This window comes from Pezoporus occidentalis, unplaced genomic scaffold (genome assembly GCF_034315485.1).
Source record: "Pezoporus occidentalis ecotype Australia unplaced genomic scaffold, CSIRO_AGI_Poc_V1 ctg132, whole genome shotgun sequence".
Classification (NCBI taxonomy): Eukaryota; Metazoa; Chordata; class Aves; order Psittaciformes; family Psittacidae; genus Pezoporus; species Pezoporus occidentalis.
The window spans coordinates 182,905-198,600 of NW_026913126.1; the positions used below are offsets into that span (position 1 = coordinate 182,905).

The following is a 15,696-nucleotide window of genomic DNA, read 5'->3' on the forward strand; positions in this document are numbered from 1 at the left end:
TAAAAGAGGACTGTCACTGGTATTAGATCATCAGTTTGGGTTAGTTCAGCTTTGTGAGCCGTTTGGTGATTTTTGTTTGAATGAGGTGACTTTCTCAGGTATTCTGTAGTAAAAAGTGAAGGTATTTGTTTTCACTGATTATAAATGTTATTCTAATTTTAAGTGAATTAGTTTTGTGTTAAATGTTTCCACATGCACTTCAATAAATATAGTACCAGCAATAGATCATTTTGAAACAGGACACCTTTCTGCTGAATTCTCCAGAAATCTTCTATCAGGTGTCTGACACGTCCTTAATCTGATGCTCAGGCTTGTCATTTGAATCAATAGTATACTAGATAGGATGTCTTCAGCATGCAAGGCAATTGCTATAGAAGGTATTTGAAAAATAAATTCAGATCTCATGGCCAGCCACAAACTCCAAGAGCACTAATCTTTCATTTGTCTCTCTCTTTGTCTGTAAATGCTTGGTTAAATTGTTGATTAAAGAGAATTAGGTGAATCACCTCAAGTCAAAATGGGTATGTATAAACTAAATAAGCAAAGTCTGTTGTTTCCGGGAAAGCAACAGCCAGGGTCAGAATTTCATAAACTAAAAAAAATAATTTAACTAATTAATTTATTAAAATTACCACCTTTTTTTTTTGTTTCTTTTAGAGAAGTTTGGAGCCCTTCTTTGTTACTTTTTTTTTTCAATTAACGAAGAATGAAGAATTAGTGAATAATGCTACCTTTTTTTATTAATGAGGAATGATTTCTACTGAAATATTAAGTGATTTATGCTATGAATATTATCTGTATATGTTCAGTGTTATGGTGGAAACACTTAAAACATAAACATATATATACACATAGGATATGCTCTTTCAATGTTCTGTTAGTGCAGTATAGATTTGGGAAGACTTTAAGAAACACCAAGCCTGAATTGTAATTTTAACTGCCTGTAGTCTGATCAAAGAGAAATAAATCTCCTTTTATTATTCCTAGGATGTAGTTTGAGTAGCTTACTAAAGGCTTTATTTGCCAGTGCTATGAATAAATTCCAACTTCATTTTAAATCTCAAATATCACTGTAGTGTCTATAGAAGTTGTAAAATAGTACAATTTATAAAAGTAGCTGCAAGTGTCTCAATTATTACTATCAAGTATTTAAAGCAAGGGTAAACTTACCTTTATTGTAAGGTTATTTTCATTACAGGCTGTCTGTCTACTTCTGTAATAGTTCTGGAAACTTCACTGTGGCTGGAGAACTTTTCTGATTGATAGAACAGAATTTGGTATGTAGTTTATGTAGTTTATGTAGTTTAATTATTTCACACAGTGGTTTGTTATAGGGCTTAAGATGTTTGAAATACAGTTAAATCATAGAATCAACTATGTTGGAAAAGCACTTTAAGATCATCAAGTCCAACCCTTACCCTGGGACTGCCAAGTCCACTGGTAAACCGTATCACTAAGGGCCTCATCTACACGGTTTTTTAATACTTCAAGGCATGATGATTCCGCCACTGCAATTAAAAGATGGATTTATTTTCAGATAAAATAGCAGCTAAAATCAGAACAAAAAATTCTGGGAAGGTATGCTCAAAAATGAATACGTATGCAATGTTTTCATTTGGAAAGAATTGTTGCTTCCAGCAGTCTGTAAGGATATTTCCATGCACAAGCATGTAGAGAGGTGCAATTAAGAAGTCCAAGGCAATAATGATACAGTACTGGTCAGAGTACTGTCAAGACCTTTGAAATCACAGTGGTTTTTGAAATGTTTGTTTTTTTTTAAACTTAGTCTTTGATTATTCTTGAAGAGGTGGGCAGTGATCCTGTAAATATGGATGATGTGTCTCAGGTTTTTCATAAATCCCTAGAGGTTGTGTACTGTGAGTACTTCTGCATGAATGACTTCGGAAGGACACTATAGGAAAACAAGTTCAGTAACAGTAGAAGAGATCAACTGGAAATGAGAATGCTAATTGCATTTTTGTCCTTGAAGAGGTTTCTTTTTTTTATATAAGAGCCATTAATTTCTATAGGTAGACTATAAAATTTAGAGCTGAAGAGCTGAGAAGACTACACAGAAACAGCATGTCCAGACCATAAATAAATGAAATCAAATATGAGGTCAATGGGCACAAACACCTATTTTCCTTCAACTTATGCTGGGAAACAGTGTTACCTTGGCTTTTACAGCTCTGGTCAGTTGTCTTCTCTATTGTATTCTTTGACTGTATGCCAGTTGGTAGTTCTGTCTGTTCCTATGGAAACCTGGATACTAAGCCAGTTTTGCAAGAGGCTTTAGGGAAAAGTGATCCAAGTTCAGACACCTCCTTGCTTTCAGTCAAAATGTCTGATAGTCAGAACTGGCCTCAAATCGTACTGATGCTCTTGGCTGATGTGTTGCCTAAGCAGCTTTGCCAGACAGATGAACACGTTCAGAAGTAAGGTTTAGTAAATAAGGTCTCTATTCAGCTGTCTGAGCGTTTCTCTCCAGTTGAGTGTTTTACTTTCAAGTCAAGGATGCTGCTAACAAAGTTGCTAAAAGGGTACTTTGTAAGATTGAACCCAATGTAAAAATCAGCGATGTTTTTGCCATGGTTGACTTGAAAGGATTAGAAAACTTCACACATTTAAATCCACGAGTGGTTTGTTAGAAGACATAGCATCATCTGTGTCCACACAGAGGTAATAAATTACAGATTTTTTTGTTTCCAAAGCTATTGTTCAGTGGATAATTGATACGGGTTGTGTTTAAAACAATAATCCCGAAGATTTTCTTTTACTTACTTTTATTTTTCAGTTAAATTTTTAATTAAGGAGTTAACTGCTTAGTTTTGCTCGAATTAAAACTACCTAAATACTTGATTTCAAGTTTTCTTGAATTAAACTGGTAGCTGAAGTTGTTCTAGAGTTGGAAGAAATACTGTTCTGAATAAATACTAGTCTAACTCACTATAATTAATTTACACAGGGTACCAACCTCCCCAAAGGTTGAGGGGAATATTTTGTAAGTGCTTAGTTTGTTCCCTAAAAACCTACTAAAACTGGCAGATATTGGTGGCATTAAGTCCTTCATTAGCTCCATGCCATTCCAAGTTGTTTCTGATGTTCTGAGGACATATTTCCTCTCAAGGGGATATTAATAGATGAAACAACCTCTACAGAAACCATGCCACAGCCTTTTTTTTTTTTTCTTTAAATTGCCAAACTTATGAAAATTCTTGGGTTTTGGTCATTTGTGACCAAGTTGATCTGTCAGGTGAAGCATCCTCTCTTCAGCATCTACTTGCTGCAAAAAGAGAGTGTATGCTTGTGTATGCAGTAAGTTTATTTTAAGATTGATCAAAGATCAAAGACAGTTTCTACTCTGAACATAAGCAGGTTAAAATCTGTTGCCATTGTTGTTTTAAAGGGAAAGCTCATGGAGATGTTTATCTTTTGAAAGCTTTGCTAGCAGTTAAGGAGTTGAAGGTTTTTGGCTTTCACTGCATCTTGAAAGCATCTGACAGCAAAGAGCTGTTCTCAACTTCAGCTGTAGCATCTCTGCTAATCCATTGGCAGAGCGTGCTGATGTAGTGCAAAGTGGCTTGCATGGGTTTTAAGCTAAAATCTAAATGACTTTCATGTCGTTCATATTTTACCTCAGTCAGTGCCTGAGTGCACGGTACAGTTTCTTGTTTGTCATTTATGGATTTATATTGACTGTAGAAACTCATATGTCACGACTATAAATTATGTGTTTTGGACATCAGCAACGAGTAAATTTTAATTCCAATTTTTAACAAGTCCTGAGTTTAAAAGGTTTGATATCTAAATCTGACTGTTAAAAAATCATAGCAATCTATTTAACTTTTTTTGTTATCTTAGAATAAGAGCTAAGATATTTGGGGCAGAATGCGCTTCTCTGGAAAAGGAGATCAGTGGCCTGGTATGCTAGATTTCCATGCACCTTTCCTGTTCTAATTCTGCCCCACACTGGGTCTAAACTGAAGGAAGAGTGTACATGAATAAATACATAGGTAATAACCTATGATGCAGTTTGGTTTTCTGCTCTCAAACTGTTGTTATGCATCCAGCTATACTTTCTTGAATATTATTTATGAATTTAAAAAGGAAAATTGAAACTTGAGTAATATTTAAAGACAGTAAAAGTATAATCACTGCCCATACTACAATTGGTATAGCACTAGAAAAGCAGACTTGTTTTATGTTTGCAGTTAATTCAACTCTATTTGTGGTGTCCTGTATGGGAAAGAGTAAAATTAACTGAATTATATATTATATTCCTCTGAAGAGGAGTTATTGATTGTTAAATAGTCTCTCTTTTCACAAAAGAATACTGAGAAAACTGTGCTAAAACGTTTTACATAAGTGCTGCTTAATAATGAATATATTTCAAAAATCAAATTTTAATAAGCTAATAAATTATTAAACTATGGTGGGATGAATAATTATCAGATCTCTGAAATCCCTACTGTCATGGATGGTGGAGTTGCTGCACTGTTACTCCTTCTCTGTTGTCTTCAAACATACCCCTTTAAACAGGCTGACCTTCATGCTTCTGATTTTTGTGGGGCCTTTTATTTTACCACTTGCCTGCAATCAGAAGATTTTCTAGAAATAAATTCAATAATTGTCTTTTTTAAGCCTGTATGAAATATTTATTGTAGTGCTAGATGGAAAATTGCAAGTTAAATGGGAAATTAGGACACAAAATGATAATGAACTGAAAACAAATACAGTTGAAATATGAACTGTAAAACCAGGAGGAATATATTACAGTTTCTCACAGTTGCACTTGAATCTAGTATTAATATTTTTCATTAACAAAATTAGTACTTTTTCTAAGGATACTACAGAGTGACACAAGATTAGATGTTATTGTCAGTCAGTAGTCAGGATTCATACCAGAAGTATGACAATATTGAAAGTAATTGAAGTGGTTAGAAATACGATAGTCAAAAATCGGGGGGAGGGGAGGAAACAATTTATGCTTGTATGGATTATTAATTTGTTAATTGAAAATGACTGAGAAGGACATCAATGTGCTAAGTTATCGGAGAATGCATGTAATTGATAAGAGAAATGCAGGTTTTGGTGTATCTGACAAGATATTTGCGCTAGCAATAGACAAGTATCATTGCCGTTCAGTAGGTTGCTTAGTGGGACCTCTTCTGGTACTCTGTAATCTCTTGTGTTCAAATCCTGTGCTCAAAACAAGTGAGTTCAAGATAGAATAAGTGCAGAGACCTAATAATATTCTGGGGGTTTGTAGTGTTTATCCTTTGTTACTGCAATAAAAAGAGCAATGCTTGTGTAGATTTTAAAACCTGCACTGTACTTTCATGGGTGGAAAGAATGAAGTGTGTGCGTATCTTAGAGCAAGCAAAACCTAAAAACACAGCCCAAACCTGAAAAATATGGAGGGGAAAAAGTTCAAAACACCATAATTCCACTTAAATGAAATCTCTATGAATTTTTTTAAAAGGATTAGATGCCCTTACTCCCTGTGGTGCTGGAGGCTCAACCAACCTGATTGCCTTCTATGATGGGACAACTGGCTGGATTGGTGAGGGGAGAGCAGTGCATGTTGTCTACCTGGACTTAATCAAGACTTACAACACTGTCTCCCATGACATCCTCATAGGCAAGCTCAGGAACTGTGGGCTGCACTAGTGGGTGGTGAGGTGGATTGAGAACTGGATGAATGGCAGGTCTCTGAGGGTTGTGGTCAGTGGCACAGTCTGGTTGGAGACCTGTGACTGGTGGTGTCCTCCCTAGTTAGTCCCTGTAACTAGGGGTGTCCCCAGGACAAGAAACAGTGGGTATAAACTAAAGCACAGGAAGTTCCACCCGAACATGAGGAAGAACTTCTTTACTGGGAGGGTCACTGGGCATTGGAATAGTTGCCCAGAGAGGCTGTGAACTCACCTTCCCTGGCGAAACTCCAGAGCTGTCTGGACACAATCCTGAGTAATGTGCTTTAGGTGACCCTTCTTGAGCAGGGAGGTTGGACTAGATGAACTTCGGTGGTCCCTTTTAACCTCCAACATTCTGTGATTGGATTTAGTAACCTAGAGAATCAGTTTTAACCTTCAGTTCTAATTTGTGATTTATCTGTAAATATTTCTAAGACTTCCTATTCTACTGGAAGTATATGCCCTGACTACATCTCCAGTGCTCTGACTGTTGGCAATGAAGAGCCCTTAAGAAATATCTCTTTTGTAAGGATCACTTATAAATTGCTTTATGTTCTTTTGGTCTGTCTGTTCCTAGTACTGGGAAAGTAGGTGTGTAAATTTGAATTGTAGCCAGAGTAGCATCTTCACGGTTTAACAGGCTTGGCATTCTTTCTAATGAGCCCTGCTGTGTTTACTGTGAGGTTATATAGAGATGCTAGGCTGCCTTTTTCTTAGTGCTCTAGCAGCCCTCGCACTCAACTAAATCTTCACAAACCTGGTGGAGGTATTCTGAAAACCAAGTGTAGCTGTGCTGTAACAGTCAATCAATAGTCAGCTTATGTGAGCTACATTATAAATTACTACAAATCAGTCTTTCAAGTCATGTTAAATATTTCACATGGGTTAAAATTGCTATGCCTCTTGAAAATGCAGTCTCAGCAATGAATAGGGAAGTAAGCAGTTTTTTCTGTATGTTTTGCCTCCTCTTAACCAGCTGATGACAAGGTGTTGAAAGCCTATCAATGGATGTGCTTTTGATGCTTGGAGGAGGTGCACATATTCCTCTGATGCTTACCCTTACCTTGTGCAGCTCGGTTTCTCCCTTTATAAAATGGCATTATATTTATCTACATATGTAGTATGTTTTTCAAATCCAAAAATGAGAAGCGCAGCCTCAGAGGTATATCCACACTACAGGATAGAGAAGAAGTTTAGTTAGATTTAGTACATAGTTATGTAATGACCAAGTTAACTCACAAAGACATAAGTGGGATGAAAAGGTCTGTTGCACATCACCAGAATGTTTCTAGAACCCAGGTGAACTTGTCAAAGCAAACTCTGAAATGTATAAACATTTGGTATGCAAAATACTTAAGTGTCGTTCATCATTATGTACCCAGGAGAATTGTATTTGAGATTCTGCAAAATATTCCTAGTTGTTGGTGTGTAATGAATGTCAGTCTGGACTATAGAGAAACTGATATGCTGTCATTCACTTAGGATTTGGATTAAATAGTTCTATTGCCCACCTCCTTCAATCCTTCCATTTTCTTCGAGAACCACAGCTGGTAAGGGAGAGGGGTATTGATTTACTTGCGCTTTAGCCATATATAATGGAAGTAATATAAGGAGAAAAAATATTAACAGATTAAGAGGGCTGGTTCCTGTTCTATTAAGAAGTGTACTTGTCTACTGTCTTTTGGTGTTATCTTTAGTTTGGAAAAGTGTTAGGACCTTTATCTATTTAACAACTATCCAAGAGACATATATGATGAAACTTCGTTTCAATATATGTACACTTGGTGTTAAGATGATAATGACTCTTCCATTTCAGATGGCATTTTATTTTACATAACTACAGTCAGGTTTTTACATTTCTGTATTTTATATGATGCTACTTTGAATTGTCCCAATTGTCTCAATTGCTGTTACACTTTGTCTTTCATTTCACAGAAAGAAAATTTGATGCATTTTACAGGAACTGTACTCCATTTCTTTTCAATTCAGTATCAGAAAAACATTAGATTTTAGCCAACTAAGAGGAGAGGAAGTAAGATGTCATTAGTAAGCATTAATTGCCTTTGTTCTTTTATCTCCTGGTAGCTGAGCAGTGATGCCAGCTGCCATTGCTGGCATTGCTATGTTTCTACCAAATGTAAGAGAGCACTCTACGTGGCCTCTCTGCTGGCAAGTTAAGCTGTTCGGGTTGCAGAGGGATCATGCATGATATCTCACAGCTGAGGAGAGAATAACCTGTCACTTGTTAAGGAGGTTAACACTTGTATATGCTAAGAAATTTCTGGAAGAATTTTGCATACATGAAGACTAAAACCTTTCACAAGAAGCAGGATTAACTACAGCAATTTTTTTTTAGCTCTGTGTTAGTCTAAGATTCAGGCTTTAACAGTGTGTCGTGGAATGTATTACATTATCTACATGTATTGAAAAGGTAAATTAAAAAAAAAACATTAACAATTCTGAATCTTTCTTATAATGCTAGATATCATGTGAGGAACAGCAATGCCAAATCCTCTTTTTCATTTTGAGTGTTGAAATATTTACACAGCTGTATTTTTATGATAGTGTTTTCTATGTTAGGTTGGTTGGTCTGTTCTGCTACCTGTTACTGGAGAGCCAGCTAGTTGAGGTGGGTAACATTCAACCTTCCCAACAGTAATAAGAAAATATGTTCCAGTACAATTGAACTGGTTTGAACAGTGAACCAGTAGGAATGTGTGTCTGCCTATTTGTTTGGGGGAAGGCTGAAACCTGTCCCAAAAGGGCCTTAGATGCTAGAGTGGCTTTTTCAGTGATGATGGAATCCTTCTGTTTTTCTATAAACATATGCCAATGTTATTCAGCCACATACCGAATCTCCTGTTGTCCATCAGTTTGCTAGGGAAGGACTGCTACTGATCCAGGGAAAGGAAGAAGAAACATTCTTTCCTCTAATCTTCCTAATCCTGAGTGAAGGTACCATGGGTCAAGTTCTGATTAAGTGTTTGAAACAGAGGCACAAGGCAACTGGGCAACTCAGAGCAAGACTGTGCCAGCCTGTATAGAGTGGCATGATGTGAAGTGTCAGGCTAATGTTTTTGGAGCTTTAGTAATGCAACCATTGCTAATTTCAGTATCAGCCTACAGTTAGAATCGTAACAATACCGTTATCAGTACAGAACTTGTTTTTTCTTTAGTTTTTCACTTACGTGACTGTATGGGGTGGATTGACATTGGCATACTCCCAGTTGCCCACCCTCAACAGGCCAGGAAGAGAAAATAGACTGAAAAGCTGCTTCAGGTGGATGGAGAAATAAACACATTGTCTTGTAGGCCCAGAAATGCATAGGAAAGGGTTTACTAGCAATTTTCTACTGGAACCTGCTTCTGGCAGTAGAGTCATATTGAAAATATTAGGCACTCTGAGTGAATTTGCAATTTTGGGGTAAGTTTTTCAATTTCAGGAATAATCTGAATTCTGGCAAATTTGTTTATTCCAACTAACATGTTTCTCCCGTCCTCTTTTCTCTGTTGAAACACTGAGGAAAAGAAAGTTCTTCTGACTGCTCAGCAGTCAAGTGTAGGGTCCAGAACTTTCTTCACAGTCACTCCTTGATGGCAGAGCAATGATTGCTTATTGAACTGTCTCTCTACTAAAAATATGTTATACTCTATTGTGGTTAGTATATGTGGCTGAAATTTTGAAATAGCAGAAGTATCTCTTTTGATTATGCTGAAGCTAGTTGTCAGCTGTTCTCTAAAACTGCCGTAGTTTGCATACACAGTTAAGGCTTTTGGCTAAAAATAATTTTAATAGAATATAAAACAATCTTAAGAATCAGCATTGGAGTAGTAAATTTTGGCTACCAGGAATTGAGTTTTCTGTACCAGTATTTAATCCTGTTTGCTCATAATGTTTTCACAGTATAACAGAATCATTTTAGAGACTATTGATGTTGAGACCATGGGCTGATGCAAAGCTGCCCAGGAGTGTTTAAGCAAATTGAGTGCCTTTTCTATGGGAAAAAAACAGCAAACTCAAAGACTTGTTATGTACAAGAATTTTATAAAAATGAAGGAATTTGGTTAGTAACTGCTTTTCAGATTAGTGAAACCTAAATTAAATCTGCCTTCAAGACATGTTGATATACTGCGTGTTTACAAACTTAAGCAGTAGTCAATTGAAGGTGGGACATTTTTCCTTTGTCACTAATAGGGATGGTATTATTTTCTAACAAGTGAAAGGAACACAGCAACATTCACGCTGTTACTAAAGAAAAGAACAGCAATCAGAAGTAAGAGCATGAGTGAGATCATTGCAAGTAATCTAAGCACAGGTGTTTTTCTGTGGTGGTGTTTAAAAAAAAATCTTAAATTATTTGGAAGAAACAGAATCTTTTGTGTTTCAGAATAAGTGGATTTGTTACAGATTGATTTCCTAAGGAGAGGAATTGGTTGGTGGCTAAGCATGCAACAGAATGATATAGTAGTAACTGGTGGAAAAATGTGTAACAGCATAAATAAAATAAAGTATAGGGAAAGAAACTCTAATAATAAAAATGCATGTTTCCTTAGCTTTATGTATTTTTTAACTTTGACTCTTCAGCTGAATTAATTTCAGAAAACACAATACACTTGTAAATCTTCTAATAAGTAACCATCAACAAGAGAAAATAAATTTTTTACTTTCATGTGTATGCATGCGTATTGAGCATGAAATACTGAAAACAAACCAAATACATTATCCTCTGTGATGGAGAAGAACAGTTATATTTCTTCCAAGACTAATATTCTCTCAAGTTATTTAATGTTGTCTTCCCCCATTCTTAATTCCCAACCTCATTGTGATACATTGCAATTTTTTGCTTTTTTTTTTGATGAATTTTGCAAATTCTTGTATCTACCTATAAAATATCATGGCAATAATGAGGAGTTTTCTCATCCCTAATTTATTTATTCTCATTCCCAAATTTATCACATATTGATTTTGAGTGTGTTCTACATGGATTAGTAGTTGTTCAGGCTTACGCTGTTCTGCCTCTGTACTTCAGTGTATGCCTTGATGCATGCCTGTGTATTAAAGGGGCAAAATCCTAAGGTTATATTTTCCCTGACGCCTAGCAGAAGAAAGAGAATTAGTCACTACTTGCTGTGGATGCTGTTGAACAACGCAGTAGCTATGCTGTCACTAGCAAGGGAAATTTGCGTTTTCAGGCAGGTTTGTGGTAAGGTTTTTGGCAGACTTTTCTTGTAGGCTTTCATTGAAGAGCAAGAACCGATGACAATAAATTGTAGAAGCAGGAAGAGGTTATTTTGACTGAGCTCATTCATGATTTGCTTTCCCTGCTTTTTGTATTTTAAAATAAAATGGGGGGGGGAGAAATTGCATTAATTTATTTTAGGCATACTTGGTGAAATCCATTCTGCCCACATCATAGCTCAACTCTTCCATTTTTATGAGACAAAGAACAAAACAGTAATGTATGCAAAATTTGCCCTTCCAATGTTTATGGCTGCTATGAAAAAGAAAACTAGAATATGTTTATGCCCTGGCACTGGATACCATGGGGGACTCTGGAATCCTTTGGCCTATCTCCACCATACAGTTCTGCTGACAGTGATTCTCAGTTCTGAGTCTTACGATATGCAGAAGTGCCCCCATTCATTGGCACTGTTTATACTTGTCTACATAGTTACCAATTTTTATTGTTTTTCCAAAGACAGCCTAAAGGCATTGAGTTAACATACAGGATTTATAAAAGAATCGTTGCAGACTAAAAGGTGTTAATTTGCAGGTAGTTCCATAAGCAAAAGAATCCAAAGACATGACTTCTATTGATTGGGGTATCACCTTTCCTGCATATATTGTCTTCATCAAATGGTACAGCTTTTCCCTGAGTGGGGGGAATTGTTTTCATTATATTTATGGGTAACTGATACTTTATTTAAATTGTCAATATGTGAAATTGGCAAAAAATCTAATATTTTTGGAAACACTGGGGACAGTGAGCAAAACTGGGAGACAGCACACTCATTTTAGGAAAGGTTAAAAGTTACAGTGTGAAAAGTATAGGGATGTTTAAAACATGATCACACAAGCTAGATCCAGAAGTTTTGCTTTAAGGAGTTATTGCTCCAGCTGTTGCTGGTCCTTGGTTGAAATTTAACTGCTGAAGGTGGTTTGAAAAACCCAGCAGACTTTGTATTGAAGTGGAACCAGCAAAGTATCACAAGTAACATCTCTGACATATAGACAATAACCTCCAAGCAAGGGGCAATAGCAAGTTAAGGGTGGCTTTAGATTAAATCACTACAGCTTCTGCATTATTGCATGATTATATCTGTAATTTTTGACTGGCTTCATCAGTTATTTCTGAAATAAAACCAGATTATTTCCTTTGGGATCCACCCTCAGTCAGTAGTCATGGGAGCATTTCCACAGTATTTCTTCTGAAAACCTACTAAGTCCAGAGTGTTAAGTATTTTAAACATGTTGCAAACCTAGCTATCCCATCCATTTATCATGCATACAGTAGATCAAAATTCATATACAGTTCCCAATTTAAAAATGTAAGAAACTATCAGTTTTCTACGTATTTCCTGCTCATTCAGATAAGTACATTATATCTCTCTGAATCATTCCTTGTTATTTTTCTTACTTTCATTTTGAAAATTGTGATCTTTCTTTGTATTTAGTTTTATTTCTCATCTGATAACTGTTTACCTTGCTGAAACCAGCATGTAATGGTCGTATTTCAGTTTTCACATGATGTTTATTGAGGTTAAATTCTCAAAAAACTCTGACAATATTGCAGAATTTTGGATATTACTGAACCCTGCCTTACACAGTCTGGTAATGGAAGAAATGTATCTTATACCAAATAACAAAACAAGAGTTAATGTTTTTTTAACAAAAAATCTTTATTAGCTGTTTTCAAAGCTTGTCCCTTGTTTAGTGGAGATTTTTTAGGCACTGTAATAATACAATACTAAATATATCTAAACAGTATCATTGTTTGGTTTGATAAACTGGAATTTATCTATTTATTTATTTACTTGATCCAGGGAAATTACCGCTTCATGAAGCTTTTACTGGCTCGTAGAGGGAACTGGATGCAGAAGGATTTAGAGGATATGACACCATTACATTTAACTACACGTCACAAAAGCCCAAAATGTTTAGCTTTGTTGCTAAAGCATATGGCACCTGGAGAAGTGGATACCCAGGACAGAAACAAGGTAAAAAAAATGCTTATTTTAAGACAACATTTGTAACAACTTTAGAAATTGGTGTTACATGAAGCAGTTGTGTGTGATTTTTTTTTTTCTGTCATAACAAACTTTTTCTGAGTCTTCAAAATAGTGGCCAGCGCTGGTGTTACAATGATCGCATCTCTCACTCCTGTTCCTCGATGGAAGAGGGATGAAAGGTGGAGAAAATAGGTTCAAAAAACTCATGAGCTGAGATAATGCACTGGGATAAAGACAAGAAGATTGGTTACTTGTTACTGTCATGGGCTAAACTGACTCAGCTTAAACAAAATGAGTTTTATCTGATGCCAATTAAAATAGTTTTGCATATTGAGAAACAGACAAAATTTAGAACACCTTCAAACCACCACTACCCCTTTTTTCCTGGCTCAATTTTAGTCCTCCACTTCCATCCTCAAGGACAGTCCAAAGGTAAAAGTATCTACCCTTAGACTAAGTCTGTCAGGGTGACCGTCTTTTTTTCTGTATCTCTGTAATTAAAAAGGGACAATTTTTAGAGTCCCCTAGTCATACATGACTTTTTTACCTGGGATAGAATGTGATGCCATTTATCAGTAAGATTTTCTAAGAGGGTCAATAAAAAGTACCAAGTTATTGTTGTTATTATTGTATTAAAATGGACCTATTGGCAACAGAAGGTCTGCTCTCAATGCATATGCACTGTTGCTTCCATGAATGTATCATTTAGTGAGAGGGATGTGATGATGAAGTTGATCTGGCATGAGACATTCATTTGAAGCAGACCACCTGTTAGCCACTTTATTTTGTGAAACTGCCGACTTCCTCAGGAAAAAATGTAATCTTACTGTCTGCAGAGCTTTACATTACTACCTTCTTAGTATAAAGGCCTTCAGACTAATTTTCTGTATCGGTATTGACAACAGTTGCTTGAAAGGCCAGGAAATCTCGAACTGACTTTCCAGGTATATCATATAATACATATGTTGTCATGACTTGTGTCATGTCCCTTTGCAAAGTGAAGTCATGCTCTACCACATCAATAAAATAACCAGGCTGCTTCAGATGTTTGTTAAAAAGGACTAGCATTAAAATGACCATGCAGAAGAGATGTCAGATCTTAGAAGGAAAGTGATACAATTCTGAAAAGAGCTGATTTACTGTTACTTTTTATGCAGAGGGGTACTGCCAGTCCACAGTAATAGCACACTAACCCATTTTAAAAGAGGAAAGTTATTTAGCATATAGTAATTGTATTCTTTTTTAGGTGCTCAAATTAGGGTAGTTCTTAAGTTGGAGTGCTTAGCAATGCTTGCTTTAAAACTGATATGAAGTGGTTGCCTCTGTTAACATTATTAGTAGAGTATGAAGAGACATAGGATTTTCAGGCAGTCCAGACTGACATTCTAGGTAAAGCATTTCTTGTGTTTCCACATATGTTTTGAACTAAACAGATTGATCCTTCTTGATGGCATGCTTGTTGTGTGTCCTGTTTCGGAGATGATCACATTGCCTTTAGTAGACGCATCTTTAGTAATTATTGCAGACCTATTAATCTGGAAATATCTGGTTTAAATTTTGTCTGCTTGAGCAGTTTGTGTATTCTGAAATCTGAAAGAGACTTCTTTCAAAGATCCCAGAGATAGGAATGTTCTCTAAGGCAATTTTTTCCTGCAAGGATATGGTAACAAAATGTGGGACACTGAATGTGGATAGCAAAAGGAAAACCAAAAAGCAATTATGTAACTACCACTGGCAAAGTAGGTATGGTGTGGAGTGGAACTGGAACTGTTACTGTTGCTGGAGGCTTTTTGAGGGTTGGGCAGGTAGGTCCCTTGAAGTTTATAAGTGATCTTGGAGCTGGTGAGAAAACTCTCCCCACCAGCCTCTAATCTGTCACTGATTCAAATAGGAGTGTCCTGATGAAGTGTATTTGGAACCGCTGATAACCAGTGTACCGGCTTGACAAGGCTGGTGTTGGGTTTCCATTCTATCACAAGAGGTCACAGTAAGAGAAGGAGGCTGGACTCCTAGTGATGTAACTGCTTAAACTCTGAAACCCTTATCTGATTTTATCATCTAGGAAGCAGGATAAGACAGCTGCAAGCCCAGTTCCCAACAAATGAATCTTCTGTCCTCTCTGGACAATGGAGTTGAACCAGCCTGTGGCCTAGCACTCAGCTGTTTGCCTTCCAGGATATTCTAACATGTATCATGGAAACCCTGGCTATAATTACAATAGTCATTCTGGAGAGGTCATGCTGACTTCCTGACCATGTTAATTAATTGACAAAGGTAAATGGAAACCAGCCAAAACCTTTTAGGAACCTTGCCTGTTGTTTAGCAGATTTCCAAGGCAGTATTAAGGCATTGCCAGATCTCCCACAAAATGCAGAGCACTTTTATTCCATTTTGTGTCATGAGTAGTCACAGTAACAAAGGTGGAATTCAGGTTGATTAAAGGCGGTCTCAGGGACAGAGTCCAACAAGTTTGACCCTGTTAGGCACAAAGTTTTTTAGTTTCCGTTACTGCAACTTGCACATCAAGATTGTCAACTGTAATTCCTGAACGCGAGGGAGGTCTTTCACTTCCATGTAGGCAACTGGCTGAAAAGCAGATGTAGGTGAGAGAAGCCAGTAAACCAAGGCTACGTTGGCCTCCCGTTAATCAGAAGTTTTTGTTTTCACTGCAACTGTCAGTTTCTAGAAATACTTATTAGCTCTGCTTAAGAAATAGTATTTGTTAACTTACTGCAAATTTCTACTGCTAGAAGTTTTTTTCAGTTCAAATCCT

At 36.5% G+C, this 15,696-nt stretch overlaps 1 protein-coding gene across 4 annotated transcripts in view; it reads left to right on the plus strand.

Moving 5' to 3' along the window:
• The window catches only part of INVS (inversin), an 86,323-nt gene that overhangs the window by 23,437 nt on the left and 47,190 nt on the right, over positions 1 to 15,696 (plus strand). For 3 of the 4 annotated variants that reach the window (XM_062608928.1, XM_062608929.1, XM_062608930.1), the window contains exon 5: positions 12,738 to 12,911. In XM_062608928.1, the coding sequence (XP_062464912.1) occupies positions 12,738 to 12,911 (174 nt within the window). Of the gene's footprint in view, positions 1 to 12,737; positions 12,912 to 14,985; positions 15,198 to 15,696 lie in introns of those variants that run through there. The other variant, XM_062608931.1, reaches the window with a different exon arrangement.